The sequence below is a fragment of the Podarcis filfolensis genome (genome assembly GCF_964270895.1).
Source record: "Podarcis filfolensis genome assembly, chromosome: 2".
In the NCBI taxonomy this organism is placed as follows: Eukaryota; Metazoa; Chordata; class Lepidosauria; order Squamata; family Lacertidae; genus Podarcis; species Podarcis filfolensis.
Window position 1 is genome coordinate 114,792,861 of NC_139605.1, and position 27,835 is coordinate 114,820,695.

Genomic DNA, 27,835 nt, shown 5'->3' on the forward strand with positions numbered 1-27,835 from the left:
CTGTTCTATTTGTTGATGATTTTCAGTTCTAGAACTTTGCTAGCAAACTGATAAGCATTTTTTTTGGGGGGGGGGACGGTGGTTTAGCTTGCAAGGCTTCGATAGAACTACTCGGGGTCTTATGCATTCGCATAAACGCAAGAAGCTTTTGCTAAGAGATTGTGTGTGTGTGTGTGTGTGTGTGTGTGTGGACGCACGTGTTAGCATACCCTTATCGGTATTCGGTACCGAGTCACCACAAGCATCTATCCACTCAGTCATTCCCACCCCCACCCCCCACTACAAATCTCATGGCCAACCGGGGGGGGGGAATATATATAGGGCACAATCCAACAAAGTATTGAAGCTGGAAGGCTGGGTTTCTATGAGGCTAAGCGCGTTTAATTCTGAACTGGGCTGTGGCCGCTCTGTTTAGGAACCGAGTTAATTTTGTTGAGATGACTGCCCCGATGCTAAACTTGGAAGTAAAAGTCCCACTGATAACTGTGCAAAAAGGGCCTTGCTTCCAAGCAAATGCATGTTTTAAGGTGGTGGTGACTGACAGCTGCCCATCATTCAAATGGATTGGATGACCCAACTATTGAGAAGCAGGCTGGATGAAACATATATCAACGGGAATTTGCACTTGGAAGTAGGGTCCGTTGAAATCAAGGCTGCAATCAAGCCTTAGATGAGTCCCGTTGGAATCCACAGGACCGTTATTTTCCAAGCAAATGTACGCAAGGAGCCCAGCGCTAAAGTCGCATGTTAATTTAGCTGTGGACGAAATTAAGGAAATGCCACCGAACTGACACGCTGTAGGTTGGGGGATTTAGTTCCGGCCTGAAATTCAGGTCCATCTTAAACCATTTTTTCTCTAGAGAAGTTTCAACGGGACTTGCTTGCAAACGGTTTCAAACGCAGTTATATATCTGTGTTAAAACTGCCTCCTATACCCCCCCCAAATATGTGATTATTATAAAGGAGACTGTTTTCTTTTCTTTTTTGGGTACTGCGGGTAATTCATGCTATTTTGAACCTTGGTTTTGAGGGGCGGGGTAACCCCCTGGTTTCTCTGCAGCATAAACCACGCCATAAAACAAAACAGAAACAAAAAAAACAAAACAAAACAAAAAGTTTCCCTCTCTGGGAAATTAGCATGATATTATCAGTCCCATAATGCTTTATCTTGTAGACAAATATGGGCATCCCATAGTCCCATACAGTATGCAATGGGCTCCTCGTTTATCTATTTATTATTTAGCTATTTCGGTCCATTCATTTCAAGAGAATGCTGTAGGCTTGAGGGCACTTGGCAGGCAAGTCACGTTATGCAAATCTAGGCTTGATGATTCTGCAGTATCCCTTAAAAAAACAACCCAAAAAAACCACGCCACCACTATTGCTTGTATATTTAACGATTTTTTAAGGGGGGGGGCGTCTCAACAGCATTTAGGGTGGAAGGGTAAGGGAGGGCAGAACCACTAATGCAATGTCTCCCCCCACTCACCCCAGAAGAAGAAAGAAATCCTAATTTCTCTGAGATTTAACACGATGCGAGTTAGAACTGGCTCCTTCCATATTCGCCCCTCAGACCCCCGCCCCAATCCAGGTTAGCAACAAAGAAAGATCGGGTGGGGAAAGGAGGGTGATGAAAGTGGTGGGGTTGGGGGGGTTTTGTGCTTCTAAGCCCCTCTTCTCCTTTTGTCTGAAGACCCTCGTGTGGGCGCGCTCCGTGCGTTGTTGCAGATACACACACGCACATATGAAATGCAAATATTATACATTATTATATGTGCCTGTTACGCAACCCCCACGCGCACCTACACAAATATATATATATATATATATTTATATATAGTATCTATAATCAATTAGATCCCTGATTCCTGCTCATCCAAAAGCAAATCGGGGTGTTGATTTTTTTTTTTTAAGGTTCAATTATAAACGATTTTGCACTAGAGAAGATGAGAGAGAGAGAGAGAGAGAGAGAGAGAGAGAGAAGCATTTGGAATAGTCACACTTGTCAAGTGAGACCATCTTTTAGCTCTCAGAAGCAGCAAATCCATGTGAACTCTGGGTGAACCAAGATTGAAGCAATAAATCATCGCTACAAAAGCCGGCTGCTGCATACGAGTTCCAGACCCCTTACCTTTAACGCTTTCACGGGCGAAGACTGAAAAGCAGAGCTACAAAAGTTCACATCTCTGCGCGTAGCCTAAACAAGGAGGGGGGGAGGGGGGACTGCGCATCTAGGGGGCTAGGCGGGGAGGGAGGCTTTTTTTAAGGGGGGAGGGGGGTCGTTGTTGAAGAGTAGGGGTGGTATTGGCTTAATAGTAGCAGATTATGCTGCTTTGAGTGGTGGTTAGGAGCGGTGGGGTAAGGAGGGGAGGGCTCGGTGCTCGGAAGGGAGACGGGGACGTAATCGAACGTCATTCAACAAAGACAAGGGACGAGAAAGAATCGGATGGGGGATGCGGGGCGGGGGGAGGGAGGGAGAGAGAGAAGAGGCCGATTAAGGGAAAGGAAACCGGACAGCATACGTGAATCTGGGGGGAGGGGGGAAGATTGCACCATTTCCCCCCATTTTTTTATTTAAAAAAAATGGAAATGGATGGATAAAATCTTGAGTGATCAATGGGCCCATTCATTTGGAGACGGTTCGCAGGGCATCAAGGCCGCCATCCTATGCGCTGGGAGCGAGCACGGCTGATTCCTGGAGGACTTCCTTCCGAGGAAACATGCCGGTGCAACACACACACCCCGGAATTGTAGAACAGTTTCGTGGGGGGTTGAATCTATGTCCGGAGAAGAGCCTGGCGGTCTGCCTCAACTCACTGCCTCAACTCCCTTATATATCATATAGGCGATCTTGTGCATAAGTTCCCCACTCAAATAAATAAATAAATAAAGCTCTCACACACACCGAGTGACTCCCCCGTTTGAAACTAAAGCACAGCTAGGAGATTTGGGGGTGAGGGTGGTGTGTGGGAGAGAAAAAGTTTCACGCACATGCAGGCGAGGCGCACACACATCTCTATAGTTGACTAATCTATTATGACAAACAATATGATGGATATAGTTTATGTTAATCGCCATGCCCTTTCCTCTAGAATTTAACTGTAAGTTAATGGACACCGGAAACTAGAATTCTACATGGCTTGCTAATGGGTTTAGGTATTAGCAAGTTCTAACGATGCATACAAATGCACTTGTCTCTGTAGGCTGTCTTAAGATTTATGGCTCTTTTGCCTTCTGTAGCTGTAAACAAGGGGGGGGGGGGGAGAGAAGAGAAAGAGAGAGAAAGGGGAAAGAAATCCCAGCCCCTGTGCAATTTAGCACCTCCAAGGAGCCGTTTCTTTCACTTTCTTCCTTTATTTAAAGAAATACCCCAGGTTGTGGGAGGGAGTTTTGACTCCGTCTGCAACTTTCCTCGCCCCCCCCTCCCCACTAAAATGCTCGTCTGTTGGGCTTCATTATGTTCTTACGTTCCCCTTGCCCACGCTTCCATCAAGGGGGACAAGGCACTGAAACCCACTTAGAAAGTCGTAATAGCCATAATAAAGACTCCGCTGCAAACGGGGTTTCGACTCCTACTCGACGGCGATGAAGGATGATTGTGGGTTCAGGTTCTACCGGGAGGGAGGGAAGGAGGGGGTGAGGAGCGGTTGTTAGAGAGGAAAGTTTCGGGGAGGGTGGGAAGAAAAAGACCCCCCCCCTTAAAACACATAACAACAACTACTGCAACAATAACAACAAGCCGACCCTGCAAACTCTAACAAAGGAACAATGAAGCTTTGCATCTCGTGGTGTTTGGGGTGGGGTGGTGGAGTTAAGAATGTAACTTTGTATGATTTAAAACGCCCCGCTCCCTTCCCGATTCATTTCTGTTGGATGTCTTCCACAGGACCCGAAACCACGAAGATCTCGCTTGGTTTGGCTGGGGAAGGAAGAGGAGGAAGAGAAGAAGAAGAACGCCGTGTGTGTGCCCAAAGGAAAAAAATATACCGGGGTGTCTCTGTCGAAAGGTAAAATGGCCATATACATAACGCAGTTATCGAGGTGACGGGAGAGATGCTTTGCTGAAGCCTTTTCCCGTAGCTTCAGTTTCGCGCCTGCGTCTTTTTCCAGGTTGCAAGACGGTTGCCCAAGGGTGGTCGATCCGTTGGACAGAGGAACAAAATAAGGACGCATATATCGAAATTATTTCATTGATGAGTATATTGTTTTGTGGAATGCATTATTATTATCATTGTGGTTATTATTATTATTATTAGGATGGGCCCGGGGTGGGGAGAAGATCCAGGAAGGTCTAAAAGAAGAAGAAATTAGTAGGGAATTGATTGTGTTTGCTTGGAGACGGGTGGGAACCGCTTGCGAAGGTTTTCTCAGTCTCTGGGCGTGCTGTTGATAATCTAGCAACGGGGTGAAAACGTTCTCTCGGAAGCAGAACCCAAAGTTCGCAAGTTGATAAAGAAAAAGAAGGGGAATTAACCGGCCTCCTCCCTTCCGCAGGGTTTATTAGCCTTCCGCACTCACGCACCAACCGTCTCCAGCAAATTTATATTTAGCCAGGCCTCTAATGTATGTTTCAGCGGCGAGAAAAACAATCAAATCCTTTTCATCGATGTGTAACTTCGCTTTAACTTGGATTAAAAACATCGTTTAGCCTCTGCTTACATTTAGAAGTGCGTGGGTTTGTTTTTTTTTAAATCGCTGTTCCATCCCATCCTCACTTCCAAATTAACTTATAGGGGTTTTTTTGAGAGGGAGGGCAGAGTTATGAGGCATTTGATCAAAGCGATTTACATCGACCGGACCGCTTGACGGTATTGCCAGGATCTTATCTGAGATCTGATCTTTAACAGGACCAATGCAATATTGTTTGCGTTCCCGTCCGGGGATTGTTTCCTTATCATAATCGCTTATTGACAAGAAACGGAATGAGTTTTCATTTATGTTTAACACATTACTTTTTTAATTTTATTTTTAAAAGGGGGGAACGTAATGATTTCTAGAGATAGTGGGATTCATGTCAGTGGAGTTCGTTTGCTAGCCAAAGTTATGTCTTTGTCACATAATGTATGCTAGATATTTGCAGGAGTGCATCACGAATACAAGCTTAAAGGTACTAAAGGGAAGGAAAGAAGGAGAGAAAGAGAGAGAGAGAGAGAGAAGGAAAAAAGAAAGAAAGAAAGAAAGAAAGAAAGAAAGAAAGAAAGAAAGAAACCATGCAGTCCAATTCTATGCATCTTTCCTGGCAAGAAAGTCCCACTAAGTTCAGTGGAGCTTACTAACTCCCAAGTAAGAGACTTTGCTGCCTTCCTAGATATTTTCTTTTTCTTTTTAAAAAAATTCTTTATCCTTCTTCCAAGTTATTCTCTTTTTTTAAAGTTAAACTCAGGAGCGCAGAAACCTAACACGCTGGATTTCAAATAATGGCAAGAATTAAAATGCCCTTTGCAGCATACATTTATGTTAAAGAGAGGGGGTAGGCAGGCCCTCCCTCGTTTCTAAAAGCTGAGGGAGATGGTTGGTGTGGTTTTTCGATGAAATGCAAGATTTTCAAAAACTGAAATGCCCTATTGGCTGATTTGCACCTGCTGATCGCAGGGATGCTGCCATTCTGGCGGTGCTCTGATCCAGAAAGGGACTGAAGCATAAATCGTGGAAGCAAAAGTCTCCTTTCCGAGTGTCCTAAAAGAAGGTCTAACTTCAACCTGACACACACGCCCGTCCCGCGAATCCCCGCGCCCCAACGATGTATTTAACATTTACAAACTAAGAGGGCATCTTCAAGATCACTTAAAGCAGATTAAATGTGCCTGAGTGAGTCGGACCCTACGCGCTCCCTGTGTAAAACCTTGTAAAATACCTCGCTGGGGCAGGACGATCCTAGGAAAAAAATTAAGTGGATCGTGCAAGAATGAAAGTCAGCCCACCTCAAACAGAACACTCTGTTTTGGGAGATCCATAAAATACACTTCGTGTTTACAGATTAACGGCGCGATCCTAGGCTTGCTTACTCCGAAGTAAATCCTGCTGTGTTCTCCTAACTTCCTTCCAGGAAAGTGGGCGTCGGACTGCAGTTGCTCTATCTATCTATCTATCTATCTATCTATCTATCTATCTATCCCAGAACAGAGTAAAAACAAACAATTATTGAACCAAAAATAAGAAAAAAAGGGGTCTGGGGCTAGGCTGGTTATTCCAGTCACTTGAAACGAGCCTGCATTGCTTGGAACGCTCGCTTTGAGAATAATAAAATATTTAAAACTCCAAGTCAACCTTTTTCCTATTTATTGCCGTGTATAATTCAACATTATCGTGTATTAATAAGCCAATAATGATAATCTCTATAGGAAAAGCATGCTAGCTGGGCCGCTTTTATGGCCGCCCTTATCCTTTCTAATGACCTTTGGCTCAGCAGAGTAATAACTCATTACGGAATGAGCAATTGTCTGGAGTGCCTTAAATACCTCGCGATCTCTCTCTCTCTCTCCCTCCCCCTCTACACGCCGGACACTTCCAAGAAGAGGTACTGTGTGTGAGAGTGTATGATGGAATCGTCTTCCCTGTCTTGAGACAGCTTGGAGGGAATGGAAGAGGAGGAAAGGCCACAAAGAGAGTCTTCTTCAGTTCCCTGTGCAGCTGTGCCATAGAAGAAGCCAGAGGACTTCTTGGTGATAAAGGTGCTGTTCAGCTGGTTTTTCTGGATCTTGTCATTTTATGCTCCCCTGTCTCTTTTGGCAACAGCAACTCCCAAGTAGCAGCACCCACTGTTGACAAATAAACAATTAAATAAATAAATGATGCTGCCATCATGACAATGGCCTATGATCAAGCCTCAAAATGCCATCGTGAAGTGAGTCGCTATCCTGCAAACACACACCCATCTTCCCAGTGTATAAAATCCATATAGTAGGACAGGCCCATGTCCATGTGTGTAGAACTGTGACTCACTTCGCAATGGCGTTCTGAAGAGAGATGCGATAAAGACCACAGGCTGTTGCGATGAAGGTAGTAGTGGTGTCGGCAGTAGAGCAGAACAACAATACTACTTCAAGCAAAATACTCTCTCAGTCTCGCCTTCATCTTTATTATATTGTATCTCATATATATATATATATATATATATATATATATATATATATATAGCAGCAATGCTGGAATTTGAACCCGAGCTCATCCAGTCCAGTTGGAAGAGGCTGAGTCAGGCAAGGTAGCTATGCAGATGAAAGGGTTGGGTGGTGGTGCATGTGGAGATGGGATTTATTGTAAAGTTATAGGATGTACTTCATTGCCTTCACCTCATTTGTACAGGTGTAAAAAAACCCTGAACTTTTAAGGAAATTAAATCCAATTGCTTTGTAAGATATGTGCCTTTCTTTTCTTTTCTTTTAACTCCTTGTTGAAAGATGTTAGTTATTTTAAAATTGTTTCCAATTATATTAAAGACAAATTGAAAAGCAAAACATAGTCTTAGTAGTGTTCTCTTTCCCCCGCCCATCCCTTTCAGGATTTCAGATCTCAATCCTATGTGTACACACCCAAAACACACACAGAGAGAGAGACCTGAGCAAAGGCCTTATAGATTTGCCTTAAACGCTTTGAATGCAGACATGGTTTTCCTAGGGAAATCAAAGTGATTTGCTTAGGTGAGGCCATGAGTTTCCCCGCCTCTTTTTTTTTTGGAAAACATATATTTTGTATAAAAACAGTAAGCAAAATAGCCCACCAACAACTGTACACATATGGCTAGAGTCCTCCCCAGATAATTTTATAGGAAGTTAAATTCAAGTCACCTTGCTGTGACAGAAAATCATAAACATTTTTGAATATATGATATGCATAGAAACCGATCTTGATTAAAAACCTATGCTATTCTCTCTAACCCAAATGAAAGCAAATAGGAAAAACATGGGATTAATGTATGGCTAGGTGGCTATTGCCCCTCCTGGTATCCTGAACATCAGTGTCCCTCAGACTTGGTGACTAAAAGTATTGGGACTGAAAGTTCTGGGTGCATGGACATCTAAGCTGTAAGTAATCACAATATGTAAGGCTGTAGAACATATTTACTGCTTACACAGTGCAGATGTTAAAACAGGTGCCTTAACATGCAACCCCCACACCTTATGTTATTATTTTTAGTGCATGTGGAGTTAACTCTCTTGCTCCTACAGTACTGGATAGGAATGGATAACAGATGCATAAACCCATGGAGTGAATAGTTAAATTGCCAGTTTATAAATAGTGGGTCAAAGGGTAGATAGAGTATCCTTCTCAGTGAACATGGGAAGTTTTGACTCCAGCACCTAAGAAAATTTGCCTCTGTGTCATTCCAGTATTTTCATGCAGTACAGCATTAGTCCCAGAGAATGACCGAAACAGAAGATCACTGTACAGAATTCAGCTGGTGAAACTGACTAAGCTTTCAAGCATCACACCATACAATCCATCTTTGGTCAGAAATGAGAATCAGAAAGCAAAATGAAAATGAAGTCTCACGTCCATTTTTTAGACACCATCTAGGGTCCATAGTATTTTTTTTATTTTAAGGTGCAACATGGAATAACTTTTAAGTGTACATTTATAAAAACAATGGTTGAATTCAGCATGTGTATGCCGAAGGTAAATCCATCAGGCATCTCTAATTCACTGGGGCTCTTTGGACTATATTTGGGGGCAAACTTGGGTTGCTGTTGTGTAAAGTGTGAAAGATCCCTAAGATGTAATTAAGATTCATGGAAATCAATGCATATATTGCCAGTGACTGGATGTTGCCAATGAACAAGAAGTTGGCAAAAGAATGCAAATATTTCAAGATGTTTCAGGAGAATAATGGCTTGCCCATAAGTAATAACAATATTTCATCGACAGAGAATCTGATACACACACACAATACATCTAACATCTATTTGCACAAGCAATTCGGCACAATGACTTTTCATCCAGCACCGCAGAGTGTGGCCACACTGGCCTTGCCAGAAACTGAAACTCAGCCAGTGCTTTTGTGCTGCTCTCATTGTGGGCTGAGGACCAGTGAGTCAAACACAACCCAACTTGTGTGCATGCTGATTCAGTTCTGTGAACTCAGCACACAGCACCAAACTTTGTTATTTTCACAACTGAAGCAAAAGTTCAGAACGACATCCTTAAAGAAAAAAGATTGACACATAGACATGAAGGCTGGAAGGAGGAATCTACTGGCCTAAAGCAACTACTTCATGCCTCATTTTGGTAAAGTCAAACCTGCTAACAACTGCAGAGGCAGAAATGTAGGCGAGGATGGCCATTCTGGTGCATGGACTCTATAAGCTAGAGTGTTTTATTGGCTTCATAGTTCCTGCCAATGATTGATGTATTCTGGTATGTGTGAGATTTCAACAACTATCAAGCCTCCCAAAGACATACATCAGTAGTGTTAATGAAAGGAGGGCATACTTAAAATATACCACATGCAGAAGATGGTCGTTCAGCTGCTCTGAAATGTTCACAAAGCATAACCCACATCACAAACATCATCCCATTTCACCACCCGCTGAAGTGCTCATGCAGCCTGGTGCTGAGATCTCGCTGTTCATCCCACTGTTTTTTGAATTCAACAAGGTTGTAAATTCTATGCCAAGTTCATTACAAGTTTATTATCTTAGCTGTAGCCATAACAACAACATAATACAAGGAACAATGCACAGGATAAAGGGGGTGTACAAAAGCAGTATTGTACACATCCAGTTCACATGGCACCCTTTTGACAATGGATGACATTAAATTTTACTAAATCTTCCCTAGGGTTAGCCATCATATATACAAAAGTAGAAACATTATGTAGGTAGACAACTCTTAAATATTACCCCAAAAATGCCTGTTTCAGGGTGACTGACCCGTACTGAATCTTCTGCTTCATATCCAAGTGACCATCTACAGCTCCAGGTTTACTCATAAAGTACTTATATAGAATTATTCCTCATTGAGAAGGTCAGTTCTGTAGTTGAGTTCCCAGGCCAATCTTTTGAGTGATGTAAGCTCCCATCCCAGAGCCTCATCCTTTTTTTCCCCAGTCAAGGATCCAAGGATGCAAAGGAACGTCTTGGTAGAAGTGCTTGTGATACACATGGCTGTTCCTACAACAAAATATGACCAATATCAAACATTATTTAGCCTCACCTGCGTAGCTGCTATTGGGACATTTTGTCAAATACTGTCACACATCCTAAGATTGGTAGAAGGGTGCATGCAAAAGATCACACTTAAAAAAATTAGATTCATTAATGCAGAATGATTCCACGTTGGGTTTCCACACTAATGGAGACTTACTCCATCCATAAACATTCAAAAAGCAGGGAGGAGAGAAACCACAACAACAATTATTTGGCAAAACAGAGCAAGAAAGTGAATTTGAGTGGGTTATAGGATAGCAAACGCACACTAAGTGATTCTGAATTAGTCTCTTCTCTGAAACTATATGCTAAAAGTTCATATTTTAGTATCCTGACAGTCATTTTCACATATAGATAAACTATATACACCAATACACATATAACCTACATCTTTGACATCCTAGGCATTTAGAAAACACACTGTAGAAGCAGATGTGTAAAAACAACAGAACTGGTAATACATAACTGTATTGATCACATCCCGCCGAGGCTAGGAAATGTCAAGAACCAATTTCTAAGGATCAACATATTCTGTTCAACTGAAGTTACTTTTAATCAAAGGGCACTGAGGCCTTTTCGTATCACACCCATGGGGAAAATACCAGCGCCTGTTGGTTCAGCAGCTTAAAGAATTGCAGTGCAGGTAAATATTTTCTGAAGCCAATAAGCAAAACAAAGGATATCTAACACTGCCCAGGATCATGTGTAATCGAACACTTTGCAAGCACCAAGGCCAATGCAACTTTATACAGGGCACTGCTTGGTTAATACCAGCATGTTAATTTGCTAGCTTGCTATGGTCATACGTCAACCCTCTTCAAGAAACTATGGTGGCAGCATTGAAAAGTACAGGACAGGGAGCCCCTATTCATTCTGATTTATTGGTGACAAAACAAATTCATTAGGGCTCGATCATCAAAGAGCCTACATCTTAAAAAGCTGGCTAAGGTGTAGAGCTTTTAAAGGCCCACTCTGTCAAAGAGAAATGAAAGGAAATTGGCATGAAGAGAATCAGCTATTCACCCTGAGATGTGGGTTGTGTTTTCATTCTTTGCATGCTAATATCACAACTACTTGGTTTGTGGCAGAATATAGAGAAAACAACAGCACTTCTGCATTGGGAAAGCTATTCTTGTGGGCGGCTTTCAACACAGACAGTGGTTTTCCAAGCAATCGATGCAATTCAGGTCCTTTCAAATCTATGGGAGCTTTGGCTTCTGTGGAAGATGGGATTGTACCCAATATCACTGCAAGTTTTGTACACCTGTCTTGCCTGAAATCAACCGGAAGGTTGATTTCCCATCAGGTGTATGCCAATACTCAGTTGGATTGACACAGGAGGACCATGCGGGGGTGGGTGGGTGTACTTTGCCATATCTATAGGCTCTAAACCCCTAGAACAATAATGTAGAAAGGAGGTGTGGAATTTCAAAATAAAATGCAAATGAACTAACAAGTACCAAACATCCTTTAGTCTCATATTTTGGATTGAAAGCAGCAATTTAATGGGTGGTACATAGAAAAACACATGGTGGAGTATTGACCTTATTTTGATCCTGTTTGGTGCCATTGCGTCTCCTAGCTGCTGCCACTGCATCAATAATATCCCTTCCCCCACCTAGTTACTGCTTCTTTCTTCTTAAACACAAGCATGATTCCGGCCAATGAGAGATCACACAGCGAGTTGGAGACCATTATGATCCTGCATAGTGACACCACCAAGGGCAAATAAAGTCCATTGAGAGAGTGGGAGGGACAATATAAATGAAATCACATTTGGTGGGGGGGGATTTGTTTTATAATATTTCTACACCTCTTACCTTAAAAGAAATTTACAAAAGCAAAGTACATATTAAACCAATATCACAGACAAAGGTACAGTCAGTGCTTTTTTTCGGGGGGGGGACACAGGGGTACGCATACCCCTAAACATTTTGTGAATCTAAGTTTGGCCTCATTGAGGGGCAGTATTTCAATATGAGTAGGAAAATGAGAGTCCCCCTAAACAGGTTTTTTTAGGGGGGGGAAGCACTGAATACAGTGCTTATGACTTCATAAGCATCGCTGAAAATTCCTCAACAAAACTGAGGCATTTTAAAACGTTGCTGAATATGTTTCCAAAAAAATTAACCGTGAGTAGTTTGGCTCAGACCTAACATCATCGGGCCAAGTGGGAAGGGGAATTTTAGCACTTCCTGCTTCCCTAGATTCCTAATTATAGTGCAGATGCAGGCTAGAAACGTACTTCACTTCATCAAGAACAAATATTACAAATGGCTGACTAACCAACTTGCCACATGGACACTGCAGTAAATTAATACTTGATAAATGGCCACCTATGTTCATTCCTAGGTAGAAGTTGTCCTCTCCCTTCATGCACTGGATTTGAAAGATAATGGGTTTGATTCTATGGACTTCAGAGATCAGAACTCAGGTTCATCCTCCCCTGTTCCCAATTTGATGCCTTCTCTGTCTACCTACCCCTTCTGGAGCCTGGGTTGCTATTGGGGGGGGGTCCTTCTATGAACCTTGATTTATGGATACGGACATACTAATTTCGGGTAGGTAACTGTGTTGATCTGACGCAGTCAAAATAAAAAAATAAAAAAAATCTGTAGAAGTGTGCATGCACACAAAAACTTATTACAGAACAAACTTAGTTGGTCTATAAGGTGCTACTGGACAGTTTATTTTTGTGTGTGTGTTTATTTTATTTTGACATACTGTACTAATGTTATTCAAGTTCAGCCTTCCCTTCATCCCATTTGCTGCTTTAACAAAACTACACACACCACTACAGAGGGTCGCCGACACAACCAGTGCAGAGTGCAGCCAATCATAAGCCACATCTGCACTCTGCATATAAAGCACTCTCATACCGCTTAAAAGAGGCATGGCTTCCCCCAAAGAATCCTGGGAAATGTAGTTTTTTAAGGGTTCTGAGAGCTGTTAGGAGATTCCTATTCTCCTCCCAGAGCCCACAATTCCCAGAATTCCCTGGGAAGAGGGATTGATTGTTAAATTACTCTGGGGGTTGTAGTTCTGTGAGGGGAGTAAAAAAAAGGTAAAGGTAAAGGAACCTGACAGTTAAGTCCAGGTGCAAATGACTCTGGGGTTGCGGCGCTCATCTCACTTTACAGGCCGAGAGAGCCGACGTTTGTCCACAGAGAGTTTTTCTGGGTCATGTGGCCAGCATGACTAAGCCGCTTCTGGCAAAACCAGAGCAGCACACAGAAACGCCGTTTACCTTCCCGCCACAGCGGTACCTATTTATCTACTTGCACTGGTGTGCTTTCAAACTGCTAGGTGGGCAGGAGCTGGGACTGAGCAACTGGAGCTCACCCCGTCATGGGGATTCGAACTGCCGACCTTCCGATCGGCAAGCCCTAGGCTCAGTGGTTTAGACCACAGCGCCACCCGCATCCCTGTTGTGAGGGGAGTAGGGATCTCTTAATAACTTTTGGCACTCTAACTACTGTTTCCAGGATTCTTTGGAAGAGGCCATGGCTGTGGTATGATAGTGTTTGAAATGAATAATGTAGATAGGACTCTAGACCTGTAGGAATGTTTGATTTCTCACTCCTGATCTATCCTTAGTTTGCAGTGAAATGAATAATCTCACTAAAATCAGTAGGGCTAACCTGGGATAAATTTCCTAAAGATCACAGTATAACATCTTAGGGTGTGTTCCCCTTCTTTAAAAAATAAATAAATCCAATTTATTTATCTTATTTTGCCTTTTTCCTCCAAGGACCTTAGAACAGTTGACATGAGCTTACTCTATTTTATTCTGGCAGCAATCCAGTGTGGGGCAGGAAAGGCCACCAGTGAAACTTTCAGCTATACAGTGGTACCTTGGGTTACATACGCTTCAGGTTACAGACTCTGCTAACCCAGAAATAGTACCTCGGGTTAAGAACTTTGCTTCAGGATGAGAACAGAAATTGTGCTCCGGCAACGCGGTGGCAGCGGGAGGCCCCATTAGCTAAAAGTGGTGCTTCAGGTTAAGAACAGTTTCAGGTTAAGAACGGACCTCCGGAATGAATTAAGTTCTTAACCTGAGATACCACTGTACAGTGAAGTGAAATTGGGTCCTAATTCAAGTACAACTATCTACTACACCAGTATTATTATTTTTTATCTTTTCAGATGTGGACTGTGTATACATTTCCATTTACTGTGCATCCATGCACTCCCACTGCTGGTTTGGCAAGTACTCTACATATGACATTAGCCACAGTCCATTTCTTATGAAATACTGTGTTTTGATGTGTTTGTCCCCCAACCAAATTGAGAAAAAGAATAACCTTGCTGCATTTTACATGGCAATGTGCACAACAGCCACAGATTCCACCTTCGATGACAACCCAACAAGGAACCGGCTTCTAATTTCATCTGACTTGCTCCTTTCACTGAGAACATGGACATAACCCACACAATAGATCAAACCAAATTGGTTCCACAGATATTTTCCCCTTGCCATAGAAAGACAGAGATTGTAGTTCTGTATATACCATCCTTCAGAAGGTTTTTCCAAGTGGGAAAACCTTAGGCTTCTTCCGGTCAATCTGCACAACTGCTAGTGTGGTGCAAAACCTCTATAAGTTAACAGATGGGACCTGCAGAAAGCAGGTCCCATTTCTGTTCAGTGTTCCAGTCAGTCAGTCAAGCCTTCTTCCAGGATATTCCATTCCACTAACACCACCTCCATTTTCAATTTCCCTGACAACAACCAACCAGAAAGTGTACTTAGCACTTTTTTTGGAGGAAAGGGTCCCCCTTAGATTTCTTATAAAAATGTTGTGTAGAGCTCCAAACCTTGGACTACCCTGAAGTCTGGTGATACCTCCCACCTGTGTCTCAATACTGTCATTTTGGCTACATGAAGATCCACACTCATATAATTGAGTTTACTATTACTATAAGAAGCTAATGCCGATTATTAATTGCATTTCCCAGTATATCTCACCTTTTCTCCAAAGAGCTGGAGGTGGTGCACACTCCTCATTGAATCTTGTGAGGTAGAGTAGGCTGAGAGGCAGTGTCTGGCTCAAGGTTACCCACTGAGCTTCATGACCAAGATTTGAACCCTAGTCTCCCATGTGCTAGTCCGACTCTCTAACCACTGCACCACACACTGGCTCACATAATGTGTATGTACAGGCATCTCAAACTTTAACTAGTTTAATAGTTGTGCCCCTTCCTTCTCCCAGGGAATCTTAGAACATGTATCTTCAACCGTTTCAGACCCAGGACCTACATTTAACCCTATTGTGCATTTGGGGATCCATTTCTTAATCTTCTACCATATATTCGCTCCTGCTGTAACCCAGTTTGGATCAGGCTATGACCCACTAGTGGGTCCCGACTCACCATTTGAAGATCAGTGCCCCAAAATTATAAGAAGGGATCTCTATGAGAAGCCTCCACAAACTACAATTTGATTCTTTGTGAGCAACTTACGTCACCAAACTACAATTCCCAGGATTGTGGGAAGTCAGGGCAACAGTTAAATTGCTATAAAATAGATAAATACAGTGCAAACAGGCCCTTAGTTTTTCCTTCTACTCCTTCCTCTCCCTGACTCTCTCATTTTCTGAAAAAAGAACAGAAAAATGTGGTGTTGCTTTTGCGTCTGATTTATCCACCTAAACATGACCAAGCTGAGGTTCGTAACAGCCCACCAATTCAAGCTCAGTGCCATTATGATACTCTTTCTTTCTTTCTTTCTTTCTTTCTTTCTTTCTTTCTTTCTTTCTTTCTTTCCATTGTAGAAAGGGAGAGGGGCAGAGGAGATGAGCCCAGTATCTGTTGCATGGCTTCTACATTCTTCCTGCCATAGACAGTATTCTTTTCCTTGCCTTTCCATTATATATTTTGAAGCATAAGATAAGTCTGCTGGGAGGGATGTCAAGTGCTTTAAAGTCATTTGCCAGGAAGTGGCTGCTACCATCATCTCCTTCTCCCCCCACCCCACCTCCACTCCCTCCTCCCACCTAATTATACTCCATCAGAGTTCTTCAACATGGGTGTTGAATTTAAGCACCTGCTTAAATTCAACCCCTTTTCAACAAAGCCCTCTTAATCACGTGCTTTAACTTTGATCAAGTGATTAAATGTCACAGAGACCAGTGGGACTTAAGCAGGTGCTCCTAATGCTTTGATGACTTCAGATAGGATTACTTCCATCCTTGGATACTTAAGTACTTTTCCTGGACAGAAGCCAATGAGACTACTTGATCATGTGTTTGAGGCAATCACCTTGTAGTCATTTTTTAGTAGACTCCTACTGATTTCCCCACTCTAGACCCTATTCTTCCAGTCCCGCATTTCACCTTCTTAAACTCGTGGTCTCTTGAGGGATGGGTTTATCTGAATATGCATAGTAGATAAGCAACCAGGCCTACTTGCACAAGGAAGCTATCACCTACTATTTATTTACTTACGATATTTCTGTCCTGCTCTTTGTCTTGCAAGATGATCCCAGAGTGAGTTATAATTGCTGGTAAAATACATAACCAACAATAAAAGATAGGTTGTTGGCATCCATCTTTCTCAAGAGAAAATGGAGTGTGAAGTCAAACTGCTGTGTTAGCAGCACCAAACTGACTTTCCCTATATGGAGGCCCTGGGCTGCCCAGGCGACAAGACCCCCCTCTTGGCCTTGCTCAGGGGTCAGCAACCTTTTCCAGCCGTGGGCCGGTCCACTGTCCCTCAGACCATGTGGTGGGCCGGACTATTTTTTTTGGGGGGGGATGAACGAATTCCTATGCCCCACAAATTACCCTGAGATGCATTTTAAATAAAAGCACACATTCTACTCATGTAAAAACACGCTGATTGCCGGACCGTCCGCAGGCCGGATTGAGAAAGTGATTAGGTTGCCTGCCCCTGGCCTTGCTGATGTGCTCCAAAGGAAACCAGAACAATTTGTTTGGCACCAGCTTGGCTGCCAGAGTTGCCAGAAGGAGGCATAAAAGATGCCATCTAAGTGCCTTAGAGACTCCACTCCAGGTTTGTGCAGAATTTACTCCCTAGCCTTTTCTTCTCCCAGAGATATCCTGTAAGGCAGCATCGGTTTAGGATCAGAGTTGTCCTTCTCCCAATGGGCTACCTTCCCAAGTTGACAAGCCCCATCTTCCCCTCACTTCCCTGTACAGCACGTGCAGAAACTGCCTTCTTGACTGTTAGAACCACAATTGGTCTCAACCGCTCACTCCACCAGAGCCTGTCTTGGCATGCAAGGAACATCCCTAACTCACCAAGGGTTTGAGACCCGTCAGCTACCCTCACCTAGTTTAGCCAGCCAGTCAAAGCTGTTCCTGGGGTGTGGCCGCTGTCACATGCTGACAGCTTCTAGGAGCCACAGGTGAGAGCTGAGTACAGGGTGGGGACCAAAGATGGATCTACCTCAGAAGGAGGATGACATGTCCCTCACCAGAGGTTCTACCCCTCCTCTAACACCCCATAAATGTAAAGGGTAAAGGGACCCCTGACCATTAGGTCCAGTCGTGGCTGACTCTGGGGTTGTGGCGCTCATCTCGCTTTATTGGCCGAGAGAGCCTGCGTACAGCTTCCGGGTCATATGGCCAGCATGACTAAGCTGCTTCTGGCGAACCAGAGCAGTGCACGGAAATGCCGTTTACCTTCCCACCAGAGCGGTACCTATTTATCTACTTGCACTTTGACATGCTTTCGAACTGCTAGGTTGGCAGGAGCAGAGACGAAGCAACGGGAGCTCACCCCGTCGCGGGGATTTGAACTGCCAACCTTCTGATCGGCAAGTCTTGGCTCTGTGGTTTAACCCACAGCACTTCCCGTGTCCCTTAACACCCCATACACCCCCCCAAAAAGATAGGTAACAAGAAACAGTAGACATAAGCGGTCAACAGGTCACCCCAAGGCCTAGGTGAATAAATACATTTTTAATTGGTAATGAAAACTTAGAAGAGTTGGCGCTACTCAGTTTTGTAAAGAGAGGTCATTACAGAGTTGGGTCTCCTGTATTGAGGATGGCCTTTCCTGCCTCACCGCATATCTAATTTCAGGATGATGTGGGACCATCAAAGGACATCCCTGTCAGATCTCAGAGTACGGGAAAGTCTGTAAGGGAGAAGACACTATTATAAGACACTTTCCTTCAGCAAACCTAACTGAAAGTTGTATTCCTCTGTCCCTGTGGGCCACGACCACACATTGCGTGGCAACAAATGCAGGTGTGGCACCCAGGCAACACGTGCAGCCTGTCAAGTGTGCTTGTATGATCCCTATTGCGCCCACACTTTACACATTTAGGAGTACACTTGAAGCATCTCAGATATTTCTTTTAATTGGCCCAATTAATTTCAATATTTTTTCCCCTTCTAATTCATATTAGTAGTGAGTGGGACTATCCACACCCCCCTGACCATTCTTGCTAGACACCAGCAGGACTTGGCCAGGAAGGGGGAGAGGTCGTTAGTTGTTGCAAATCACAAGCCAAACAGTAAAGCTGCCCCCACCTCCTTTCCTGGACCACCCTTGAATGGCGTTCAAGAAGGAGAACCCCCCTTCGATATTTACCAAGCTTGCCCAGCCCTGAGTCACTTTACCGTGACGCAGACAGAAATTCAACAGGTAGGTGTCCAAACGATAAGGCACCCATTTAGCTTCCCCGAGCAAAGGCACAGAGTACAAAAGACAAATAGTCCATTTCCAAGTTTATTGAAAAAGCCACTCAAAAAGTTGCACATTTCTTAAAAAGTTACAAACAAAAAATAAAAACATTGTAAAAAATAACTAGCTAAAACCATACTCACACAGCAACAATAGTTCAAAACACAGCGAGTAGTCAAGAGGCGAAATACCAGGGCAAGATGTTCTGCAATTTGCATCTGAATTCCCAAATCCTTTATCCTTGAAAACCCACGTGAAGGACAGGTTAGGGACCAATCATTTCTTTAGGTCAATTACCAATTTACCAATGGCTGTATGATGAGACTATATCTTCTGATTGTCAGGAGACCGGCACAGCTGAACTTTGTTTAGACTCAGAGACCATGAGATCAAAAGGCTGTTCCCTCTGTTCCCAGGCCTCTCTTTCATGTACCAGGCTCCCAAGTTGTATATTACTTGATAGCCTCCTGTACCTTTTTACAACCCAATCCATACTCAGGCCCTCAGCTGCGCCAGGGTCTACAAATCAGATAACATCTCATCCTGCCTAGAGTCAAGATGTAATTGACTCACACCTCTAGAGACAGGGAGTTTTACGTTTAAAAAGACCAGATATCCATTCCCCAGAAGGCCACAGTTTTATCTCTCCCACAATGCCTCACTCCTGTGTGAACCAGCATTTGACATACCAAGATTTCCCAACTTCACTACACCCTCCCCTCTAAGATGAAATTACCGTAAAGGGTTAAGCCCCTAAATTTTATCAGTACTATTTACACAATTGAGGTAGTTCCAACCAATCTGGGGCATTTAGTACAGTCATACCTCGGGTTAAAGACGCTTCAGGTTGAGCATTTTCAGGTTGCGTTCCCTGGTGACCTGGAAGTAACAGAACAGGTTACTTCCGGGTTTCGCCGCTCGCGCATGCGCAGATGCTCAAAATGACATCACGCGCATGCGCAGAAACGGTGAGTCACGATGCACAGACGTGCAGACACGCAGATGTGGGTTGCGTTCTGCTCAGGATGCAAACGGGGCTCCGGAACGGATCCCGTTCGCATCCAGAGGTACCACTGTACCTCTAAAATAGCAACTCACTGCACAGACAGGTACAAGCAGGACAGGGTGTCCGCGACTAGGTTCATTTTCCCAGGTATATGAGAAACTGTGAACTGATAGTCTTGCAGGGTCAGACTCCATCTGAGTAACTTCTGGTTAGTGTGTTTCACTCTTTCTAACTAGCACAAAGGTGAATGGTCAGTTTGGACTTCAAAATTATTCCCCCACAAGTTAGTGGTGGAGTTTGACCAAAGCCCAAACCAAAGCAAGACATTCTTTTTCGACAGTGGAATAATTCTGCTCACGTGGTAGCAACTTTTTGCTCAAATACACAACTGGACGCCAGGTTCTTTCCTCATCTTGCTGAAGCTGTACACCCCCTAATCCTGTTTGGCTAGCGTCTGTCTGTACTACAAAGGGTTGGGCGCAAGCATCACCGTTGAGCTCACTAATGACTGCCTTAACATTTCAAAAGCACGCTGACACTCAGTCCAGGTCACCTTAACAGGCGGAGATTTCTTACACAAATTCATCAAAGGGGTGGCAAGGGTTGCAAAATGGTTAATAAACCTTCGATAATAATTCACTAGCCCAATAAAGGACTGCACATCCCCTTTTGTCTGAGGGTGAGGCCATTTCTGTACACGCTGGACCTTGGCCTCCAGGGATTTGATATTTCCAGACCCCACCCTAAACACCAAATAAATCACCTCTCCTTGAGCAAACTGACACTTGGAGATCTTCACCGTCAGGTTGGCTTCCTGTAGGCATGACAAAACACTCTGCACATGCCTAAGATGCTCCCCCCCCAGGAATTAGAAAAGATAGCCAGATCATCTAAGTAGGCACAGCAAAAATCGCTCACATCATGTATCAGAGAATTAATCAGTCGCTGGAATGCCACGGGCGCATTGCGCAATCCAAAAGGTAACACCTTAAATTGATCTAGACCCACATGGGTAACGAAGGCAGATTTTTCTGACGCCTCAGAGGACAAAGGAATTTGCCAAAATCCTTTGGTCAAATCCAGCACCGTGATGAACTTTGCTCTCCCTAGCTTTTCAATCAGGGTGTCAATTCTGGGCAAGGGACAAACATCAGGGAGGGTCACAGAATTAATATGCCAATAATCGACACAAAAATGAATGGTGGAATAAGCCTTAGGGACCAAAACAATGGGAGAGGCCCAGGCACTCTTACTGGGCTCTATAACTCCCAAATCAAGCATTTCCCACAATTCAGCCTCGATGCTTCGGGCATGAGCTTCACTGACCCTATAAGGCCGTGATGCAATAGGTGCAGCATCACCATTGTTAAAATGGTGCTGCATCAAATGAGTCCTCCCTGGTTTAGTACTGAAAGTACGGTCAAAAGACTGTAGAACATCAAAGAGCCCCCTAGCCTGTTGTTCGTACAAGGTAGGGAAGCGTAACACATCCGAGATACAGTGGACGCTCGGGTTGCGAATGTGATCCGTGCGGGATGAACATTCGCAACCTGCAGCGTTCGCAACCTGCATCTGCACATGCGCAGGTTGTGATTCGATGCTTCTGCACATGCGCAAAGCCATTTAGCTCTTCTGCGCATGCGTGACTGCCGAAACCTGGAAGTTAACTGTTCCAGTACTTCCAGGTTTCGGCAGTCCGCAACCCCAAAAGCGGCAACCAGAAGCGGCTGTAACCCAAGGTATGATTGTACTTCCAGCCTGTTTTTATTCCTCCAAGAGGTCTTTAGGGGCTGTAGGCACCTCCTCTTGACCTCCAGAGATGGACAACACAGAAAGCTCAGATTCAAGGTACCTTTTCAAAGAATTGGCATGATATTCTCTTGATGCATCATGCAGCTCCTGGCATTCCACCAGATAGCACACAGAGCTCAACTTGGCCTTCACTATGCCCGGCCCATGCCATTTGACTACCAGTTTGTGGGGTCGGGTGGGTTTCAACACTAAAACCTGATCTCCCACTTCAAAACTTTTTGTCACCACCTTCAAATCATAACAACGTTTCTGTTCCAACCAAGCGCCCTCCAAATTCTCCTTGGCAAGTTGCCAGATGTCAGACAATGTCTGCCTCAGGTTAGCAAAATACTCAGACACAGAAGGTACCTTAATCTCCTCCTCCGACCCCTCCCACTCCCTCCGGAGCATGGACAGAGGAGTATTCAAAAGTCGACCAAAAATCAACTGATTGGGTGCAAACCCTAGACTCCTTTGATAAGCATCATTGTAAGCGGACACAACTAAAGGCAGATCTTGATCCCAGCTAGACCCATGGGCCAGGGCACACTTCCGCAACATCTGCTCGAGAGCTTTCTGAACTCTTTTTATAAGCCCATTTCCCTGGTGCTGATCCACAATACTAGTGTGATGGTGGACCTTTGCCAGCTGCAAAACCTTCTGAGTTAGCTCAGCCATTACATTGGTTCCCAGATCAGTCACTAGAACCTTAGGTATCCCCAAAGAACCAAAGGCCAAAACCAAAGCTTTCGCAAGATTCTGGGCGGAAGTATTGGCCAAGCTTGTAGCCCAAACATATCTAGAGGCATAATCAATTATTACACAAACATACTGCTTCCCAGCACGGGTTTTCTGCAGGGGGCCCACCAAGTCTATTCCCCATTTTTCCAAAACATTTGCATCAAGAGGTACACTCTGTAAAGTATTAGGCATGCTGTCTTTATCATTCCCTATTTTTTGACACACAACACAAGAGCGTACAAAGTTCTTTACACTTTGGTGCACATCAGGCCAGTAAAAGTACCGGCTGATGCGTTCCAGGGTCTTCTGTACCCCCAAGTGGCCTGCCAGACCATCATGATGGGCTAAGTCCAGTACCTTAGGACGCCTTGACCCAGGAACCACCAGCTGCAAAACAACGTCTTTGTCTTTGATCTTCTTTGGCCAGAACTGTCTGTACAAGAACCCCTTTTCATACAAGAAGCGGGCGTGCCTCTTTCCTTGGGGAAGGCTCTCCGCAGCGTCCCGGGAAGCTTGCAAGGAGGGATCAGATCTCTGCTCAGCTTCAAACAATTGCAAATCCCCCAACACAGTGGAAGACCCAAGATCTTCCGAAACAGCAGGGATACTTTTCCAAGGTTCCTTGGGCTGAAACGCAGACCTCCCTTTCGATCCCAGAGCCATCAGTCGACTCCCAACCGGCTGGCTTTTGTTTGCCAAATGAGGCCTGTTGAGCCTAAAAGTCTCAGCAAACTGCGCGGCTTGCTCAATAGTAGCAGGGCTTCGGTCCGCAACCAAGCATGCCAATTCCGCAGGCAAATGGCGGTTAAACTGCTCTTTGAGCATCAATTGTCTCATCCCTTCAAAGGTAGTTACATCCTCTGCCGACATCCAAAAGTCAAAATTCTGTGCCACTTTAGCAGCAACGAGGGTCAGGCTTTCAGTTGAGGCAGCTTTATCAACCTTTCGGAAAGCCCGCCTATAGTCCTCAGCCCTCAAACCATATATTTGCAAAACAAGGCGCTTATAATGTTCATAGTCCATAGCATATGATAAGGGTACCTGTCCCATTAAATCAGCCAGTTCTCCACTGACTCCACTGACTAGGGCTCTCAGAATGATCATATACAGTCTTGGGGGAACTCCCAGGTCTTGACAACTCAGTTCAAACAATGTCAGATAACTCAAAGCGTTTATGGGAGGTGTATAAGCAGGGAAGAGGCAAAGATCCAAATCCCATAGGCTAAACTCACGAGTTGCACATCTTGGGGCCACATCTCGCAGCTCCTGGTCATGGCTGTATCTCGGGGCGGGGTGATAACTCGGTGCTTGTCCTTCCAGACGCCGAGGTTCCTTCTCCCCATACACGCAAGAGGGTCCGGAGCGTGGCCCATAGTCCTCCTCCTCTTCGTACTGTTGAGCCGACATCCTAGGCTCCCAATATCCTTCTGACAAGCAGACTTTCGTTGGACTAGCCGGTCGATAAGTAACAAGTCCACGATTCTCCTGGGGTTGACGCTCCGACTCTCGGTAGTCACCCGCAGCCACTGCACGGACCTCCCTTGGACGTCTCAGCAGCTCCCTGTAATCAGGGATAATATATCTGTTTTATAAGAATAATGAAGTTTAGCTGATGTGTTAGAAAGCCTTCTAAATAGTATGTGTTCACTGTAAAACTTGTAAGCAGATCTCTGCATACATGACTGGGGTCTCATGCTGCCTGCATAGCACAACTGCAGCACCACAACAGTGTATGCCTCTTCCTAGAATCACAGATTTTTAGAGTTGGAAGGGAACCCAAGAGTCATCTAGTTGCATCTGCATCTGCAATGCAGGATACTTTTGCCCGGTGTGGGGCAAGAACCAATGATCCTGAGATTAAGAGTCTCATGCTCTACCCACTGAGCTAGAAACAGATGCAGTAGTATGACTGCACTGGAAAAGGATACTTTGTACTGTACAGCTAATTTTCCCAATATGCAGCGACTAAGAGGGACCCAGTGAAAATGAAATCAGGCTACATCTGCGGAGATTCCCTCTTCTGTTATAACTAATAGTGGTTTCCTTGATTTTATCTGGCCACCCCTAGCAGTGAGTAACTGTGTCACCCTCTAGGGAAGGCTTGGTGTGGTTTATTGTGGTCACACAACTGATGGTATAATGTACTGGGTCTTTGTCCATGGAGTTTTCTTGGCAGGGATACTGGAGTGGCTTGCCAGTTCCTGCTCCAGGTGGATCACGTTTAGTCAAAACACTCCACTATGACCTGTCCATCTTGGGTGGCCCTGCACAGCATAGCTCATAGTTTCTCTGAGTTATTCAAGCCCCTTCACCATGACAAGGCAGTGATCCATGAAGGAGATGTATGTATGTAGTGATGTATTGAAGTGAGAGCTGGACCATCAAGAAAGCTGATCGCCGAAGAATTGATGCTTTTGAATTATGGTGCTGGAGGAGACTCCTGAGAGTCCCATGGACTGCAAGAAGATCAAACCTATCCATTCTTAAGGAAATCAGCCCTGGGTGCTCACTGGAAGGACAGATCCTGAAGCTGAGGCTCCAATACTTTGGCCACCTCATGAGAAGAGAAGACTCCCTGGAAAAGATCCTGACGTTGGGAAAGATTGAGGGCACAAGGAGAAGGGAACGACAGAGGACGAGATGGTTGGACAGTGTTCTTGAAGCTACCAACATGAGTTTGACCAAACTGCGCGAGGCAGTGGAAGACAGGAGTGCCTGGTGTGCTCTGGTCCATGGGGTCACGAAGAGTTGGACACGACTAAATGACTAAACAACAACAACAATGTAGTGGGTAGAGAAAGTGACGGGGAGGGCTGCATTCAAATAATTGCTCTACTATGAAGGTCACTGGTTAGCTGTGTGGCAGCCACTGTCTCTCAACCTGTGCATGGCACACGATAAAGTGGGATTAACCCGATATATTCTACACTGAGTGACTTTGAGGAAGGTACATAACATACAAATGCAGTTCATCTATCCAATGCCACTCTAAAAGGAACAGCCAGGTAACTGCAAAATAAAATCATGATGTGATAGGATGGTAGGTTTTATGAATCCCCTTCAATCTAAACGATAATCAGGTAGTGTGATCTTTTTGAATACAGTGGTACCTCGGGTTAAGTACTTAATTCATTCCGGAGGTCCGTTCTTAACCTGAAACTGTTCTTAACCTGAAGCACCACTTTAGCTAATGGGGCCTCCTGCTGCCACCACGCCGCCAGAGCACGATTTCTGTTCTCAGCCTGAAGCAAAGTTCGTAACCCGAGGTACTATTTCTGGGTGGAGTCTGTAACCTGAAGCGTATGTAACCCGAGGTACCACTGTACAGCCATGCATTAGCCCTTTTGAAAACATTCCTTTAATCCAACAGAGAAAGGTAAAGATGCATTGTCAGGAGAGCAGGGCCAAGCAGGTTCAAATAAGAAAGCAAGCACAAATAGATGGCAGTAAAATGATGCAACCATTTGGTTGATAGTGTTCAAGGGGAGGGGAGATCTCCTCTCACATCACTCAAGGCAAGCCATACTAGTTTAAAAATGAGAGGAAGAGGGAGAGAGAGAGAGAGAGAGAGAGAGAGAGAGAGAGAGAGAGAGAGAGAGAGAGAGAATGCATTATATTCCAACTAATGACCTTGATCTGTGAGTAATAACTATAGGCCATTGAATGGTTTATGTCCTATCTCAGAGGTCAGCCTAAGAAATTTCAGTGGTCCATTCTGCCCTTCGTATTTCTGATTGTGTGAACAAGCCTTACAGCATTTTAAACTCTCAAGAGGTGCAGCAGCTCTTTTTCAAAGCAATAGCGTCAAAATGGCTTTGAAATAGAAAATTTGCACATCTGTTGGGAGATGATACCCAGATGCAAATTCTGAACTTCAGCCAAGAAAAAAAACACCATACAAAGAAGAGCCATAGTCTTTAGTGCTCTGGAAGTGTGCAGAGTTTTAGTTCTGGGTTCACAGATGTCATCATCATTGTTTGGGTTGTTTTAATCATTTGCAGGAAGAAAATGGATATCACCCCAGTCATCCAGCTTATACATCACTGCACTATACATAATAATGCTTGTTTAACTCATTAGAGCAGGGATGGGATGGGGAAGCTGCAGCTCTCCAGATGTTCTCAAACTCCAGTTCCCACCATCCATGAACATTGACCATAGTAGCTGGGACTGCTGGAATTGGAGCTCAACAATATTTGGAGAGGTGCTTGCTTTGGCAGCACATATACTAAAATTGGAATGATACAGAGAAGATTAGTATGGCCCTTGTGTAAGGATGACACGCAAATTCATGAGGCATTCCATTTTTAAAAAATAAATAAATATTTGGAGAGCTACAGATTCAACACCTCTTATTTAGGGAGTGTTCAGAAGTCTTCAGCGATTCTCATAACAGGGATGTGGGACCTCAGACCCAGGGGCCAAATGTGCACCCAGAGTTCTCTATGTGGCCCTCAGGATTCTACCATGTCCCACCCCCTCACTGGCCCACAAGGGAATCTGACCATCTGGCTGAAAAATTCCCCCACCCATCCCTGCCTTAACATTAAACATTAGGAAAAACATACTGATAGTTAGAGCATCTTGACAATGGAAGCAATTACCAGAAGGAGGGAAGGGGTGTTCTTCTAGTGAAGGCTGGATAGCTATCTGTTGAGGATGCCCTGGCTCTGGATTTCCTGCATAAATCAGGAGGTTGGACTAGATGGCCCTACACAAGCCATTCCAACAATATGATTCTGCCCCTATTAGGAGTTGCTGGTATTAACCCTGCAGCACATATTGGGGGGGGGGGCAGGGAGAGAGAGTGGATTGTCTAGAAGGCTGCCTTGGAAGCAGGGACTTCGTGGTTCATGTCACAATTCCATGCATGTCTATCCAAAAGTAAGTTCCAGCTAAGTGTACCCAGGATTGCTGCCTCACGGAGCAATCTTCCTTACATCATGCACATTTGGAAAGGACAGAGCTCAGTGGGCAGAGCATCTGCTTAGCATTCAGAAGGTCTTGGGTTCAACTCCTGGAATCTCCAAGTGGGACTGGGGGAGAACTGTGCCTGAAACCCCAGAGAGCTGCTGACAGTCCGTGTGGACAGTACTGACCTCGATGGACCAGTGGCCTGAGCCAGTGGAAGGCAGATTCTTCTGTTTGTATGTAGATGGTGTGTAGCTGCCTCTCTGCCAGCCTCCATCAGCATAGAGGAGCACCTCCATCTGGCAGCAGTGGCTCTGTAATGGTAGAGGCACCACCTTCACCAAGATATTCTGGTAACAGGATATTCTGGGGCAGGGGGCTAGTGTGTTTGGACCCAAAGACCATGGATCCCTTCAACAGTCTAATCCTTGGACACTCAGCTACACCTTCAACCTGGAAGGGGGGGGGGAGTGGAAAACCCACCTTCCACAACACGCACACAAAGTGTGTTTCATTCTAATTTCATTCTAATGCATATAGATTCATCACAGATAATAGCACAGTGATAGATAAGAACATTTTAAAAGCT

At 44.5% G+C, this 27,835-nt stretch overlaps 1 protein-coding gene across 24 annotated transcripts in view; it reads right to left on the minus strand.

Annotated features, from left to right (window-relative positions):
* Window positions 1-27,835, minus strand: part of LOC310755853 (homeobox protein Hox-D3-like) — a 152,083-nt gene that overhangs the window by 47,460 nt on the left and 76,788 nt on the right. For 13 of the 24 annotated variants that reach the window (XM_083599210.1, XM_083599204.1, XM_083599218.1 and 10 more), the window contains one exon: window positions 9,837-10,106. The exons of 4 other annotated variants lie outside the window; for them this stretch is intronic. Coding sequence is in view for 3 of the 20 variants with exons in the window: in XM_083599201.1 (XP_083455327.1) it covers window positions 21,568-23,917 (2,350 nt within the window). In the remaining 17 variants the exon portion in view is untranslated. Of the gene's footprint in view, window positions 1-9,836; window positions 10,107-11,686; window positions 14,095-21,428; window positions 23,918-27,835 lie in introns of those variants that run through there. 7 more of the 24 variants (XM_083599212.1, XM_083599213.1, XM_083599202.1 and 4 more) reach the window with 6 other exon arrangements.